We start from the raw sequence: 16,766 nt of genomic DNA, 5'->3' as shown, positions 1-16,766 counted from the left end.
TATACACATATATGTGTGTATATATACAAAATATACACATATATGTATATTTAGACAGATTAGATATAGTTCTATATGTTATATGGACTGAGATACAAAATATACACATGTGTGTATATAGATAGATATAGATATAGTTATATACAGTATCTGAACTGAGAAGAATGTACTTATATATTTAAGAATGTGTGTGTTTATAAAACAATAATTAATGAGACAGAGGCCATGAATTAGAAAGAGCAACAAGGGGTCTGAGGGAGTTTAAGGGGCGAAGAAGGAAGGGGGAAATGACACCATATTATAAACTCAAACAAACAAGCAAATAACCTCTGAACACTGTACCCTTTCCAACCTGCTCTTCTCTGGTTCCCAGGCCCCTCCTCCACCTGCCATGAGCCTAAGGTGAGGCCAACAGGCGCTCTGGCAGCCTCTCTGCTCTGACTCCCTCAGACATCGTGTGGTCTGCAGTGTGGCAACTCACTTCTTTGTTCTGAACTGAGGCTCTCTGCACTCAACGACCATTTCCTCCTGCAGACACTTGGTGCCCAACTCCCTTGGCTACACCTCCAGGCCTCCTCCTGGAGCCTCCGCAAACACTGACTGGAAGCCTTGTAAGGCTGTCTCATGAGGTGCCAAGCACCTTCCTACAGCCCCACATGTCACAGCCCCACAGGTACGGCCTTCCTCTTGAGTCTGAACCCCATGTTTGGCGGTTCTCACACTGGCATCTCTGGCCTCTCAGGGTGAGCTCTTGGCAGGACGCTGGCATCTGTGAATGTACCAACCTCAAAGCCAAAGATGTTTTGGCAAAAGCATGCTCAGCCTGCATCCTTGCCCTCTTCCCGGTTGTTACTGTGGGGAGGGGGTTTTGGGTGGGAATGTTCCAAGTGTTTTGTGTCATCTTTCATCCTTCACAAAATAGGGCCAGAGACCAGGCATAGTGGCACATGCCTTTAATCCCAGCACTTGGGAAGCAGAGATAGGTGGATCTCCTGAGTTTGAGACCAGCCTGGTCTACAGAGTGAGTCTCAGGACAGCAAGAGCTACACAGAGAAACTGTTTCAAAGGGGGTGGGGTGGTAGAAAGGGTCAGACCTGCTTTTGCATGTTATACAAAATTCGGCAGCTGACATCCAAGGGTTTATGGTCTGTCGAGAGCCCACAGAGCTCAACTTCAGGATCCTGCGGGCCACAGGGCGTGCTCCCGTGCTCAGAACTTATGGAAGGGTGTGTAGAATGACCCAGTTAATCTGCGGCCTTTGCCCCATTCTCTTGTATTCCCTGTTATCCTAGGGGGTCTGGTGAGCATTGGGTGTCTGACTCATTTTCACATGGGACATATTTGTATGTAGCTCACAGGTTGTTTATGCCTCTGTCCCGTGAAAGGAACAGCTTGCAGGGACAGACCCAGAACGACTCACCTGGCTTTTCTAACCTTGAAATCACAATCCTCCTGAATTATAGTTATGCCAGGCTTGCTCACTTGGCTACGATTTAAATCCCATATATGCCTGCGGACTTTGCTGTGGGGGGGGTAGATATCAGGTATAAAGTAGACAGAGCCAGCAGCTGGGCTCTGGAAGCTTGGAAGCACACAGAACATCTCAAAGAAGGGAGTGACAGAGGTATCTCAGGTGGTTGGCTGAGGGAAACATGTGACCTTCCATATAAAGTGACATTTGTATTTTTTTTTCACGATTTTTTTGTTTGTCTTAATTTTGTGTCATGTCTCTCTCTCTCTCTCTCTCTCTCTCTCTCTCTCTCTCTCTCTCTCTCTCTGTGTGTGTGTGTGTGTGTGTGTGTGTGTGTATGTTATCTGTACATGTATGTGCACAGATCCGTATCAGGTGTCTTCCTCGGTTGCTGTCCACTTTATATTTTAAGACAGGGTCTCTCGTTGGACCTAGAGCACACCCATTCAGCTAAACGATCTGGAAGCAAGCTCCGGGGCTTTTCTGGTTTCTGCCTCACCAGCTCTGGGATGACAGGTGCATTTAGCATCTGGTTTCTCTGTGGGTGCTGAGGGACCCAAACTCGGAACCCCAGGCTTGTATGGCAATCACTTTACCAGCTGAGGCAACCCCCAAGCCCTTGGCCATTTTATTATTTCAAGTCAGCAATCACATTTTATCTCTTTTTAAACGTTTTTAAGAGACTCATTTCATGTACATGGGAGTTTTGTCCACACACATATCTGCGCATCCCATGCATTCAGTGTCTGCAGAAGCCAGAAGAGGGTGCTGGAAACCTTGCAGCTGGAGTTGCAGATGATTGTTAGTAGCCCTTTGGGCGTTGGGAATTCCAGTCAGTCCTCTGAACAGGCTGCCGGTGCCTTTAGCCACTGAGCCCTCTCTAGGGCCTTGCCTACTCTCATCTCTGTGACTCTCATAGTTTTGTACACGGGCTCTAGAAACCCTAATGCATTCTGGGAATTTTCTTGGATCCCACGGTTGCACTGAGCTGGACAGACACAGGCCTCCTGGGTCCTCACTGAGGGCCCGCCCACGTCTTCAGTGCACCTGGAAGTTACATGCTCTTGCGCTGCCGTGAATGCTTAAAACTGCCACCTCCCTGGGAAGACACCCTCCTCTACAAGGCAGACACGAAGGCAGTACCCATGGCCATGGCTTTAACTTGGATGATGAGTTCCTCCCTAAACTGCTTCTCCACAGGCTCGACCTGTTAGTGCTCACTGAGAGAGTCTTGGGCCCAGAGATGCCTCATGCAACCCTAACACCCTCCATGGTCTCTCTGCAGGACAGTGTCCCTCTTATCACTGTGACAAACTGTCAGCATAGAGGACAGCGGAATCACTGGAAGATAGCAGTAAGTTCTTCCAGCCACCAGCACAGGAACTATGAGCAGGAAGGAATCCCTCTGGTCAGGTACTGAGTGAGGAGAAGACCAGCAGTTCTAACAGCGAGCAGAGGCTTTGTCCAGCGAGTGTGGGGCACACTGGCTGCTAAGGCTCCTCCTCGTTTTGCCTGCCCCATCTCACCTCTGGGTTCTCTCTAAGCCTCCAAAGGTGCTTCACTAGCCTGAGGTTTAACGTCACTAGTGCCCAGGGTTTCCTCCCCACTCTACCATTCTTACCTATGCACACATTCTGGTCTATTGAGCCTTATGTGCCTGACCCTACTGGAGTGCATGGCTGGGTCTAATCTCTCACAAATGACAGTTTTCCCCATAGTGGAGAAGAGCTACCGGGGCCCCAAGGGTTCCTTCTACTGGGCCATATTTGTTGTCCTGGCTGCCTGCCATTTTAACTTTCCCTGTGCTGGCTTTCCTTTGGTCACACCCCTCCCTGCTTGCTCTACAGCACAGGCTGGCCTAGGACCCGAGATTCCCCTCACCTCACGAGCTTCTTTTTGAGTGTGAGGTTACAGGTATTCACCACCATGCCTAGGTAGCATTTCCCTTTAAACAGAACAGACCCAACGCAATAGATAAGGTCTGTGCAGTGCCAGTATAGGAGCCACCGCCCGGTGTGGGGGCTCAGCAGCTCTGCTTGCTGTTCTGGGCCCAAAGCACAGCCCTGGGGCCCTGGTGTAGATCGTGGGTGAGAGGTAGAGCTTGAACTGTCCTCAGGGGATAGGAAAGCCCAGTAGTGCTGACAAAAAGGACGTAGCGGGTGTCTGTGGCTGAGGCGACCTCACACTGGAATATGTAGCACTTTAAGGGTGTCTTCAGCACCAGTTCAGTTAGGACGACGAAGCTAAGCAGAATCAACCAATTCCTTGCCATCCTTGGCTGCTCCGTTTGGCAGATTTCAACCAGAGCCACAGACAGGTGTCCACAGCGATGACTGTCACAGGCCCTGGTGGTGGCTCACTGCCACACTCGGGCTCTCAGGACGTGACATCATTATCACAGCTCCATGCTTGTCATTCCCATTGCACAGACCATTCAGCTGAGGATCAGAGAAACAGCTTAACTTGTCCCCACATGGCTGGTGACCCCTGCGTGGTCCTTTGCAGTCACCTTTCCAGAGCAGATTTGACGCAGAAAATTTCAAACATGCACGAGCAGGGAGAACAGTCTACCAGATCACCTGGCCGGTTTCCCAGCTGTTCACTTGAGGCCAGTCTGATTTCTCAGGATGCCCACAAGGTCTTCGATTTTCACATTTCTATGCTATTTGTTTTTTTTTGGGGGGGGGATGGGGTGGGGGAGCTCGAGGAACAACTTTCAGGTGCCTCCTCGTCTTCTACTGTGCCTTTATCCTCTGAGGCATCCTCCTGGACACCTTGAAGAAAATCTCTTGTGTTATACACTATCTCAATAGACTTTAAATCCTCTGGACAGATGTATCAAAGGCTAAGGACACCCCCATCCTGTCCCTCTCTCACCCACTCTTCCAAACATCCTGGTATTTTTGCATAGATGTGAAACGTGGCACCTCCTATCCTGAAGCGCTGACCACCAAGCAGCTAGCTTCTCCGAGTCTCCTGTGCCTCTGAGCCTGGAGCCTCTTTCCTCAGCCTGGCTTCTCTGGAGACAGTGGCAGCTGGATGTGCTAGCCTTCTGCCTGCTGGGGTTATTTCTGTGAACACAAGTCTTTCTAGATTAGGTTGGTCCTAAATTCACACTCCGGCCCTGCCCTTAAGCCCGGTTCATGATTGCTTTGGGGCAGGGGATCATGGGAGGAGGGGAAGTCTCTGCCTGGGAAGGAAGAACTCTCTCCCTTTCCCAGTCTAGGCGCAAAAAATACCAAAGTGACCAAAGAGAGGTAAATAAGCTTTCTCAGTAGTTTGACCAGATTGGAGGGTGGGGTTGGGGAGGGCGTACAATACCTATTATGACCAGCAGGTGTCACCTAAAGACTGAGCACTAAAAACCTGTGGGTGGTATAGGCTACTGTGAGGGTTTCTTTCAGTATTAAATCCTACCGGACCCGGGAGAGCAGAATGAAGCTCCCCCCACCCGCCCGAGGTACAGTTTTATCTTGGTTGATCTGATGCTACTTGGATCTCAAGTGAAGTTGTAGTTTGAAATGTGTATCAGACCCTGGGACCAGCCTTGTGTCAATACTCCTATTCTACACACAGGAACCTGGGGCTCTGGAAACCAAGAGGTTGCTAATGTTACACAGCCACTAAAGGGAAGAGCTTGGAGTCAGCAACAGGATGTAACTCTAGTCCCCTGACTGCTCTGGGACCTGTGCTGAGGCACATCCCTCCTGGCCTGGTCTTCAGGAGAAAACCAGAGGTCACAGTTGCCCTTGGCCCTTTGAGGAAAAATAAAGAGACAAGATGCTCCAGGAGTGGCAGGGGACCTGCTGTGATCTGAGGGTGGCATCTTCCTCCAAGTCTCAAAGTCTGCTTTCCAGCAAGACGGTCCCTCTAGATCAGGGGCTTCCAAACCCTGGTTACAGGAATTAACACAGACACGCACACACACTCAAATGCTTGCACTGGGAAAGAAGCCCCAAGACGTGGATATAAGTGTTGTCCCATGGAGCTTGGGGGGACATTTGTCCCACGGAATCCTTTGTAGGTTTCTCATCTGCATTTTTTATAAACTGTCTTCACTCTAGTTTGTCAAAAGGCCAACACAGTGCCTGGCCCATGCTGGCTATTTAAGTCCTTGCTTAACGCACACAGTCTACAACACCCGGGTTAAACTTGCCTTGCCTTTCACCTAAGTCCCATTCTGTTTGGTAGCAACCTACGGCTTTGTTTATATGCCCGATCTCATGCAACCTAAGGATGGGGCTTATAATTTCCATCTCATAGATGGGGAAACTGAGGCACAGAGATATGGAAGGATTTCCCTGTTTCTGTCCAGCTAATGGGCTGGGATCTGCTTATCACGGTCTGTTTCTACACTTGTGTCTCATTTCTGCCCCTGCAGGATCTGAGAGGAGGTCTAGATAGCAGCCATGTTTCTAGACCTGCTGAGGTTGGGGTGCTGACCTTAAGGAGCCTATGCAGACAGTAACATCAGGGTTTTGCCCCATTTGGTGAAGGCTTGGGTGAGCAGGAGCCTCCACGTGGCCAGAGAGTTAAAGTGTCATATCCACCCTCCCCAAAGGGATGGTTGTGGGGGGCACAGCGCATCTCCCCAACTCTGCTTATTCTCTGGGGAGGCTATATCTCTGTTTTTCCTGCTCCGGCTGAGTATATTGTCCTCAGCGAACCTTGAAATCGAGAAGCTGGTTATGTGGCGCCCCCTTGTGTCTGAGGACAGGACAGCAGCGCTGCAGGTTGTGCTGAAAATTGGCCTGATTTTTTTTTTTTTTTTTTTTTTTTTTGCCATCCAAAGTTGTGTCTCCCAGGCGACTGCAGCCTGCTCCGTCCCATCCCAGTTGTGTCCATATCCAACTCTGAGATTTCTGTGAAAGGACACACAGTGTCCTCCAGCCTGGGCCCCTTGTTCTCTGACATATGGGCAGAGCTCTGGGGAGATGGGCAAGGGGTTGCCAGTCAGAGTTTGCTTGCTGTTGCTGTGATAAAAGACAAAAGGAGACAGAGAAGGGTTTATGCGACTTACACTTCCAGGACACAGTCCATCCCTGAGAGAAGTCAAGGCAGGAACATGGAGGCAGGAACTGAAGCAGAGGCCATGGGGGAGTTCTGCATATTGGCTTGCTCCCCATGGCTGGCTTTCTTAGGCAACCCAAGACCAGCATCCCAGGAATGACACAGCCCACAGTAACTGGGCCTCCCATATCCACCAGTCATTAAGAAAATGCCACATGGACAGACATACCTGCAGGTCCCTCTTCCCAGATAACTTTAACTTGTGTCAAGTTGACAAAAAAATTAACCAGCCACACTGCCTTAGGCACTTGTGCCTAACTTCTGCCACGACATTGCCAGAGTTGTGAGGGTCACAGCGTGGGATCTAACACACTGTCCTCAACAGATCTACTACTGACAGTCAAGTCACGGAGGAGCATTGAGAGACGAAACAAGGAGGTCCAGGGCCCCTCCAGATCCATTATGGGGGTCCTGACGTGATGTTAGTTTTAAATAAAAAGAGGAACCAGCCACTGACACATCACTGCTAGACACAAGTTCCTCCTGCAAGGTGGTCTGTCAGAACTGCATGGGAGCTCTTCCCAGGAGACGGCCATGTTCCCCTCTGCCTGGCACCAGGGCCTCCGCAGTCTTTTCTCCTGCCATGAGATTCCTGGGGAAATTCCAGTTCTTCAGTGAGACCCTTATTTCTTAGACCATGAAAGGGACACAGAATATATTGATTGCTGCAGGAACTCCTGCATTAACCCAGAGGCCAGGCTGCCCTCTCTTCAGGCCCTCTCTGCTTTGAGGTGACTCGGTGTCTCCCCAGTTCCAGCACAACCTCTTCCCACATCTTCCTTGGTCTCAGCCTATGTAGTGGTTTGAATATGTTTGGCCTAGGGAGTGGCACTATTGGGAGGTGCAGCCTTGTTGGAGTGGGTGTGGCCTTGTTGGAGTGGGTGTGGCCTTGTTGGAGTGGGTGTGGCCTTGTTGGAGTGGGTGTGGCCTTGTTGGAAGAAGTATGTCACTCTGGGGGTGAGCAATTAAGACCCTCCTCCTAACAACATGGAAGCCAGTCTTCTAGCAGCCTTCAGATGAAGATGGAGAACTCTCAGCTCCTCCTGCACCATGCCTGCCTGGATGCTGCCATGTTCCTGCCTTGATGATAATGGACTGAACCTCTGAACCTGTAAGCCAGTCCCAGTTAAATGTTGTCCTTATAAGAGTTACCTTGGTCATGGTGTCTCTTCACAGCAGTGAAACCCTAATACAGCCTAGTAGAACCATAGAGCACTTCCCCTCTCCTCAAGAGAAGAAACTGGGATCTTCAAGCTGGGGGGGGCAGGGGCCCCAGGAATGAAGACATCTCACACGTGGCCAACCACCTTCATACCTTAGTTCACATGGGTCTGGGAGGGGTAAGGGGAGTTCCAGTCTATCCCTGAGACTTGCCTATCTTGAAAGTGGGCTCAAAGGACACTGCCTTTTTGCCATCTCTGGACATCATGGTATCCTGAGAAGATGGGGCTGGACAGAACTCTCCCAAATGATTAAGGGGGGGTGGTGTCCAGAAAAGATGTACCTTTGACTCTTAGCTTGGAGATAATACCCATCACACAGTTACTGGTCCAGGTTTCTAGTGGGTTTTGCTGGTTCCCTAGTGTCTTAGTTAAGAGTTTCTTTCTATTGCTTCAACGAAACATCATGACCAAAAAACAAGGTGGGGGAAAAAGTTTTAGTTTATACTTTCATATTGCTGTTCATCATTGAAAAAAGTCAGAACAGGAATTCAACTAGGGCAGAAACCCAGATGCAGGAGCTGATGCAGAAACCATGGAGGGGTTCTGCTTAATGGCCCGCTTTACATGGCTTGCTCAGCCTCCTCTCTTATAAAACCCAGGACCACCAGCCCAGAATGACACCGTGGGCTGGGCCCTGTCCCACTGATCACTAATTGTGAAAATGACTTACACCTGGATCTCAGGGAGGCGTTCCCTAACCGAGGCTCCTTCCTCTCTGATGACTCCAGCTTGTGTCAAGTTGGCACCAAACCACCCAGTACACTAAGACTCAGAAGATGAGCTGTTACTGAGGAAGATCTCAAAGATGCCTCACCTCAGTGACCCTATATACCACCGACTCACCCCTTTATAGTGGTGGGCCTCAATCTTCCTCTGAGCAGCCAGTGCGGTCACTCAACTAACGTTTACTGAGTGCATCCTCCGCGGGATCTGGGCTGGCCACTGGGAAGCATGCATGAACTCTGAGGTATTAGTCTCACCCTGCAATAGCTAATCTGCTGGGGTCTGGGGTGAAGGCATGTTCTGATCTGAGAAGGTATGTCAGGGTAGCAGGAAGGATCCCAGAACAGATGCGGCCCGTTCTGCATCCCCTTGTTCCTGCTCATGTCTCCTGAGTGGCTGGCTGAGAGTTCAGGCCTCTCCTGAATAACTTTAGTAACTTGATAGTAAGTGTGTTGGTTTGCTGACAGGAGGCCTGACATGTTTTTTACTGCATAGCAGGGAGGCTGAGTTAGTGGAGTCTCTGTATGAGTACAGACTCGGTTACTGATTGACAGGACGTTCTGGGGAACAGAGAATTCACCAGGCGATCCGGGAGGGCCATACTATCTTCTTCCCCCACTTCTCTGGGTCTCCTGTGGTGGCCTTTTTCCACGTACGAAACAGCTGTGCTCGTATGGCTGTGTGCATCTAGTTGTGCATTAGGGACAGAATTTACTCCAGCTCCAACTTCCCCCTCGGAGCCGCCGCCCCTTGACTTTTAGACTGGACCTGTTTTGTTTGCCCAAAAGCCAAGACTGGGAACAGACAAGAACCTTTCCAAGGTCACACAGCAGCCTTGGGGCCAAAGCTGCTAGGAAGACCAGTTCAGGGTCCAGAGTAGAGTTGGTGGCCCCTGGGGCTGCAGCAGCTGTTCTGAGCCACCTGCTGCTTCCTGGCTGTGACCTTCCCACCCTCCTCCATCTCACCTGGATCACCGGGGCATGCCTCGGGTGACGTGAAGACACTCCTCCAGGAAACAGAACAGAGAACCAGGTTTAAAAGATGGAAAGACAGACAACAGCAGTGTGGAATTATGGGACACATTGGGCAGCTCAGCTGGCTTGGAGAAACAAATGGGGCTTGAAGAGTGGTTCTGGCCCCTGATCCTCCCTCAGATGTGACCATAACAACTGGGGACCCCTACACACACACTCTATCCTATGGCCTGCTGCCATCCCCCTTGTCCCCCCAGTGTCTTAATGAAAGCCTGGTCACTAAGTTTCCAAATTCTAAGTAGAAGTTTTTCTCAGTCTCTCGGCTATTCAATTGCAACAACACAAAAAATTCCCAATTCCTTGTGTATCCTGAGACTGGAAGGGGCCAGAGTCCCCGGAATCTCCCTTGCAGCCCATGCCTCAGTGTTGCTCTCCTAACACACTTGACTAAGGAAGCTAAGTCGCTGACTCTGAGGCTCAAGCTGATCGATTAGGACTGCCGGCCGGAGTGACTATGGGATTCTTCAGTCGGCTATCCGGGATTACCATTCAACTGCAGTTCCGATCTTGGCCACCAGGAGCGCGCGTCTGCAGAGAGGTGATTCACCTCCCCAGCAGGGGTGCTAGATCCCCGAGCAAGGTATTGGAGGAAAGAGAACTTAGTCCTCCTCTGCCCCAGAACTCACCTCTATGCAAGGAGACCCTTGTGTTTCTGTGGGTACGGCCAGCAGAGCTACTCAAAGCGAGTCTTTTGGGTTACCTACCGGTAACCGCTGAGGTGAGGCGGGAGTGATTCCCAAAAGTGCCAACAGTTTTAGAAAAACTAGAGGCCCGTGCAAGGAGTCCTCACACTCCAGATGAGCCAGCCTTGGTCCCAGCTTCCAGAAGAGAAGCCAAATCCAGGCAAGGCAGTGCCCCACCCAGACCACTCATCTCAAGATGGGCTCATTGCCCTTTCCCTGGGTGTTCCATACTTGGGTAATTGTGCGTTTGGAAGGGAGAATGTGGACATTGGGGATAGGATCGTGATGGTAACTCGAGCTGTGGGGTCTAAAGCTTCGTAGAAAGGAGCGTTCCAGGAAATCAGATATAATTTCAGGTGACTTTGTGTAAATCATGGGCTCCCTCTGGTGGTAGGAGAAGGAACTGCACCCTAAGACAGCTAGACCACATACAGCTTCGTATAATCGAAGCAACACTTCCAAGATTTGGTTTGTCGTCTGTAATTTAGGAAAACTCTGATGTGTAGAAAACCGCAGAGCTACAGGCACGTTCAGTAATTCTCAGCATGCGAACTTCCTGGATAGTAAAGGGATATGTCCTGGCCCAGGAGCAGGTCACAGAATCAGAATGTCCGTGGAGCAGTAATCCTCAGCCCTGGGCTGGCTCACAATCTCAAGCTTATACCTAGCTCTCTCTGCTCAAGAATGACATATGGTTAGGCTGAGGCCAGGCAAAGACCCCAAAGTCTACCTCAAGTGGACCGGTCTGGTCACTTAGAGAACAGAGCAGGAGTCATGGTGGCAAACTGAAGAAGGAGAAGTGACTCAACCAAGACTATTAAAGTGATGGGCTGGTGTATAGAACATTCTGGAAGCATAACTCCTTCCCAGGACTCCCACTTCTCTCTAGTAAACCACAGACCTTGAATAATACCTCTGCCCATTTGCCTTGTCCCGGCATCCAGAAACCCTGAAGAGTTTGCCTCCTCCCCAGTCCTAATCCTGGTCAGATGGGCGCCACCTCAGCTATCTAGAGGGAGCTCAAACTAGCAGTTCTAAGTTCTGCTGAAGGGTGTGAGGTCAGAGGTGTGATATTGAGCCTAGTACCTACTGGCTCCAGCTGACACTCACCCTTCTACCCCAGGCTCCTCTCCTCTCTTAGCTCTCACTGAAAAAGGCAGGCAGGGTAACGCCCTGTCTACACAACCTTTCAGGCTATGGAGGGGAACAGCATTCCCTTCTATACAATGGAAACAGTCCCTCAGAGGAGCGTCTGTGATTACCTAAGGGTGGATGGGTGGGCTTCGGAGCCTGGGGCAGTGGTTAGGACAGAAGGCTTAAGTACCAAGTGAAATGCCCTGTCCAGCCTGACTGTATGGTCACCCTAACACACTCTGTTCCTTTCAGAACAGGGCTCTGCTCAGATACTCAGAGATGTAGATAAGGAAGCCAATCACCAGATGGTACCGGCATCCTGCCAGCCCTCCATCTCCTTGGAGATTCTGTGGGAATGAAAGGAGAGGGAGCTGGACCTCTGTGGGTCTCTGCCCAGACGGATGGTTCTGACGCAAGCAGGAACAGTGGGCTCGTTCTCATCTTCACTCCTGACCCAGGAACAAAACAAGCCAACATTCAAATAGATGGGTAGGGGTGGGTCCAGCTAGAACTCCCCGGACCCCGCCTACCTAAGGATGGGTTGGGAGCATGAGCTAAGCCCTATAGAGGCTTGAGACCGCCTGCCCTGGACAGCGGTGTACCTAGGGAAACAATAGAGCCCATGACTGTGGCCAGAGTCAGCTAGCACCTGGCTGGCCAGAGCACCGGAGAAGCAAGTGTCCCATGGAAGCCGCAAGGCTTCAGCAGCAGAAGGACCCAGTCCACCCAGTCACCTTCATCTTGACACCTCCAGACTTTGGCAGGACGCCCAGAAGTCAGGCAGAGGTCTCTGTCCCTAGGGGTGAACGATCCGCACCCACACACAACCACACTGAGCCTGCCCTCGTTGGCAGATACGTGTAGAGTGATTCATTGAGAACTGGGGAGATGAGGCTAAACATGTAGCCCAACTTGGAATAGGGAGTGGGGTGTTAGAGAAGTTGGGGAGGGGGAGAGGAAGTTAAGGATCTAGAGACATGGGGGGATGGCCATGATGGGTTCCCAGTAAGCCTGGCACTTCAGCCCATGCTGGGGAAGATCGGCGTCACTGGTGCCCATGCACCGGTGGGCACTGCGGGCTCTGAAAAGACAAAGGCTGGGTTTGAGTTGGGAGGGAGGTTTCTGCAGCCTCCTGGTTCTCTCAAGAACGCCCCCCCCCAGCCCCCAGTCACAGTGTTCCGAATTCACATAACCCACATTAGACACCAGAGCTGGCTTTAAAACAGTCATGGGAACCGCCCACCGGAACCCCCAAATTTCAGCTTGTTTGCTCTTACTCCCGAGCATGTTCTACTCCAAGCCCTCCTGACCCTTGAAGGATACACACCTCTCACGGCTCATCTTCATTGACCTGCCTGGGGGGAGAAAGGAGGGAGAGTGAAGGCAGAGAGAGGGGTGTCTGTGGTCCCCCAGATGAAGGACCCCCCTCTGCAGTCCCTCCTTCCTCTCTGTCCCACCCACCTGGTAGCCCTCCCACTCCCCAGCATAGCACTCACCTATGCTTCTTACTGCCCCCACAGCGGAGTCTTTTGCCTTGAAAAGAGAAAGTAAAGTTTGTTACCATTTTCCAAAGAGACCCCGGAAGAGCTAGGTCTGCCAGGCTTACCTCCCTCCTCCAGCATTATCACAGTGTGGGGCCTGGGGTCCATCTTTTCTCTGTTTATATAAGGCTGGACCACCAAGCAGTCAGTCAATCAACAAACAGTCACTGCACCAGAGCTGTGCTGGACTGGGGACATGTTGAAAGTGGCCGCTGGGACCAGAGTTCATGATGTCATCAGCCCACCACAACAGGGCAAAAGTTCAGCACTCACGTGGAGGATGACAGGCCAAACTTGAAATCAAGTTCAGATCTTTGCCTAGGCTTATAATTTCCAAAAACTAGACACACACACACACACACACACACACACAGTAGATCTCCCAGAAACCCAGCTTCAAGTGGAGTGGCAGGGGCCATATTTTATGGGGATTCCAGAATACAGAAACTTGTATGCCTCACCCAAGTGTCTTTCTGATTGCGAGCGATTCTGGTATTTTCTTTTGATTTCAACAGAAAAAGGCAACAAGTATCTATCTGTTAAGCATCTGCTGCTGTGTCTGCCAGGGCTCAAGGACAGGTAAGGCCATTCCCGCTCCCTTAGAACTCTTCATGGCTACCTCAGAACCTTCCTAAAGTACCCCTTCATCCCTATGGCTACCTTAGGATGCTAACCCTAACTTTATAAGACTGGTGTGGGAATATCCCCATTTAGCAGACAGACCATGGAGTTAGAATAAGTCAGCGATAAGCCCCAAGGCCTGGCTTCCCATTCCTGCTAGCTTGCGGCAATATGTGGAGGGGTGGATGTCAGATACACCTGGGGAGCTACCATCTCAAACACTGACAGAAGGGGGTGTAACGGTGGTGTCCCTTAGTATGCTGAGATTACACAAGGGATAGATAGGGTGGCTGTGTCCAGATGGGGTGCCTGCTCCCTTGGCTGCCTCCACCCCACAGTTGCCCAGTCAGACTCCCCTCTCAGCTTCCCTTCCCAAGGCCACCAGGGGGCACACTGAAGGAAGCGGTAGCCTGCTGTCCTCTGTGCACTCCTGAATTCCTCCACAGGCTGGGGTGTGGGTGGGGACCTGGCAAGTGTCCTGACTGTATGACTTTGGGAAATGCTCCACTGGTCTCCACTTACTGAGGATGATGAGGAGTCCCACGACGAAGGCCAGGCCTGCGAAGATCAGGCCTCCTTTGCGGACGGTTTCATAGTCTGGGAGAGAGGAGACATGCGCAGTGGTACAGGCATGGCCCCTCCCAAAATCCACCCACCAGCAGCCCCACGGTGTTGAGGGCTGGAAGCCAGTTGATGGAGTGGGGGGTGAGGGGTGAGGGGGAGGGGAGAGGTGGGGGAGAAGAGGGGAGTGATAGGGGGAGGGGAGGGGTGAGGGCGGGGACTGGCTTACCATACTCGAAGGGATTCTCTGTTCCCTTAGCACTGCCACCTGAGAAGAAAGCGATGGAGAGCCGGGTGATGAGCAGGAAATCAGAACCTCAGAGTAGTGGAAACTCCAGACTCCTCGAATGATCCCCCAAGGGCCCAGATGGACAAGGGAGGGCTGGATAAGAGTGGTCTGGGAGTCTGGCAGGGGTGGTGTATGCCTTCAATCCCAGCACTCGGGAGGCAGAGGCAGACAGATCTCTGTGAGTTTGAGGACAGCCTGGTCTACAGGGTGAGTTCCAGGACAGCTGGGGCTACACAGAGAAATTGTCTTAAAACGAAACAACACAAAGAGGGGGTCTGTGGAGACACCCTAAGATTACAGCCCATGGGCATCCTGGGATCAGACACGGGGCATCTGAAGTAGAGACTGTGCTGTCTGAGGGGACCCTCACAGTCCCAGGAGGGCGTGGTCCTCCCCAGCTTCCTATCACAAGGACAGACCAAAAAGCCAACTCCCAGGAGACCCCCCATGGCCTCTATTGATATAACTTCACTTCGTCGAGAAAAAGCGCATCTATGAGACAAATCAATGAGCAAGCAGAACTTCTGTGAGGAAGGAATCGGAGTCTTTGTAAGGGCACAGTGGAAATGGAAGGCAGAATGGGGCTTGACTCATCCTAGCTTCTACTCTGCTAGGTCATCATCTTCCGGGAAAGCTTAACAAGAGGAAAGAGGAGCATTCAGTGTGCATTCCTAGCCAAAATGGTCCGAGCATCAGGTTATTCCTTCTCCTCCACGAGAGACTGGGGCACAGAGAAGGTAAGTAAGTCGCCCCACAGCCACACAGCAAGAAAGGGGCAGAGCTGGAATTTGAACCCAGGCAAGGTATCACTATGAGTCTAAGTGCTAGGCTCCTTCTCAAGTGACATGAAGGAAGAAGACATTTCCAGACCAAACTCAATGACCCTGGTCCTGCCTCCTGTGGCTCCCTTCATCCTGAAGGAAGCAGATCGCTGGTGGTACACTGGTCAGCAAAGCTGCACTCACCCCACCCCACTCCACCCCCTTCATGCCAGCCATACTCTTTGATGCCCTGCTGGAGCCCTTTAGTCTGGGGCCCTTTCTAAAGTGATGAGCAAGTTAACAATTCCCAGGCGACTTTGAACTGTGCCCCTGTGGTGATCAGCCACAGGGTCTGGAGAGTCCAGCTACCCCCAGTAGCCAGAGGTGGGCAGTGACTGGTGAGCCTCAGGTAAGGGTTGTTCAGGAAAGTTAAAATCTAAGGAGAAGCCACAGGGACCCAGGCCCCATATCCATGCAGAACGTTTTCCCAGCTTCTGTCATATTCAAGGTCACATGGGGAAGCTGGTGTCAGCCTCAGCCAGAACCAAGTTCCTTTTGGGAACTATTTGATGAGCTCCTCCCAACCCCCAATGCTCTAGGTCAGAAAACTCAATATCTATGGACAAACAAGGGTCTTCTTGGCCTTCAGGCCTGAGTCTGTAGATCCCAAAATTCTGCGCTTGTCTTTTGGCCCTGAGCCTGCTGGAGAAGGCTGGCCAGGAGGGTTGCTCCTCCTGCCCTCAGCCCCTGCAACTCTTGACCACTTTGAAATCTTAGCTCTCCATCCAAAACTAGAAAGTCACACTGGGCAGGGTGTGGAAGGCTGAGGCAATGAATTTAGGGTTACTCTGAGCTATGAGTATCAGGCCAACCTGGGCTACAGAACAAGACCCTGCCTTCAGAACAAAGTCATTTTTACACACACACACACACATACACACACACACACACACACACACACACACACACACACACACACACACTTCCGATGCTTCAGCTTCTGCTATCCTGCTCTTTTTCTGTGGGGGTGGAGTGGGGGGTTCCCTTCTGAATGTTAATTTTCTTAAAGAGACACTGGCTGGAAACCCTAAGGAACAGGGGAGGGAAAAGGAGTTCGGCTACCCACCAGAGCCAGTCCCAGAGAGAAATCGAGTTCGGCTGCCCACCAGAACCAGTCCCGGAGGGAAAGGGAGTTTGGCTGCCCACCAGAGGTAGTCCCAGGCAGAGTCCTGCCAGTCTCACCATTGCCAGCTGACAGCTCTGTCATTTCCCCAACCACCGGGGCTTCTCCACAGTCTTCCTGTGGCTTCTACTGCAGGGACAGTGTCTGCCGTGGGGCGGCCAGGGCAGAGGTGGGGGGCATTAAATATTAACAGTGTCAGGTAATATTTACCCCAGTCACAAGAAAGGCTGAGTGTCCCCAGAGGGGCTCTTGCTGAACCAGGCAAGGGGAGGTGTGGGGGAAGCTACAGGCAGGGAGGAGCTGGCTGAGGTCTCCAGCCCCTCCCAGAGGAAATTTCCAGAGAGCAGGGCAAGGATGGGCAACATCAGTATTCTTCCATCAGCTGGGGAAGCCGCAGCCAAGCAGTGGGATGAGGAAGTGGAAGTTTCAAGATGCTGTGAATGGCGCATGTGAAGTATATACAGGGGTACTT

At 51.4% G+C, this 16,766-nt stretch overlaps 1 protein-coding gene across 1 annotated transcript; it reads right to left on the bottom strand.

The window, feature by feature from the left end:
* Nucleotides 1-12,219: 12,219 nt before the first annotated feature.
* On the bottom strand, nt 12,220-16,479 carry FXYD2 (FXYD domain containing ion transport regulator 2). Its single transcript, XM_080930639.1, has 6 exons — nt 16,354-16,479; nt 14,291-14,329; nt 14,023-14,097; nt 12,835-12,871; nt 12,666-12,693; nt 12,220-12,419 (listed from the first exon to the last, which is right to left on the bottom strand). The coding sequence occupies exons 1-5, from the start codon at nt 16,376-16,378 to the stop codon at nt 12,669-12,671; spliced, it is 201 nt and encodes a 66-aa protein (XP_080786765.1). The 5' UTR covers nt 16,379-16,479; the 3' UTR covers nt 12,220-12,419; nt 12,666-12,668.
* Between the last annotated feature and the right edge of the window lie 287 nt (nt 16,480-16,766).

This window comes from Micromys minutus (assembly GCF_963924665.1).
Source record: "Micromys minutus genome assembly, chromosome: 16".
Lineage (NCBI taxonomy): Eukaryota > Metazoa > Chordata > Mammalia > Rodentia > Muridae > Micromys > Micromys minutus.
This window is presented reverse-complemented; position numbering and strand designations above follow the sequence as displayed.

What these genes read in the sequence shown, in the direction of transcription:
- FXYD2 (XM_080930639.1), bottom strand. Translation starts at nt 16,378, where the DNA reads ATGACAGAGCTGTCAGCTGGCAATG. An exon ending in AGAGAATCCCTTCGAGTATG is followed by an intron (nt 14,098 to 14,290) that starts GTAAGCCAGTCC and finishes CCTCTCTCCCAG; the next exon opens with ACTATGAAACCGTCCGCAAA. An exon ending in GGGACTCCTCATCATCCTCA is followed by an intron (nt 12,872 to 14,022) that starts GTAAGTGGAGAC and finishes TCTCTTTTCAAG; the next exon opens with GCAAAAGACTCCGCTGTGGG.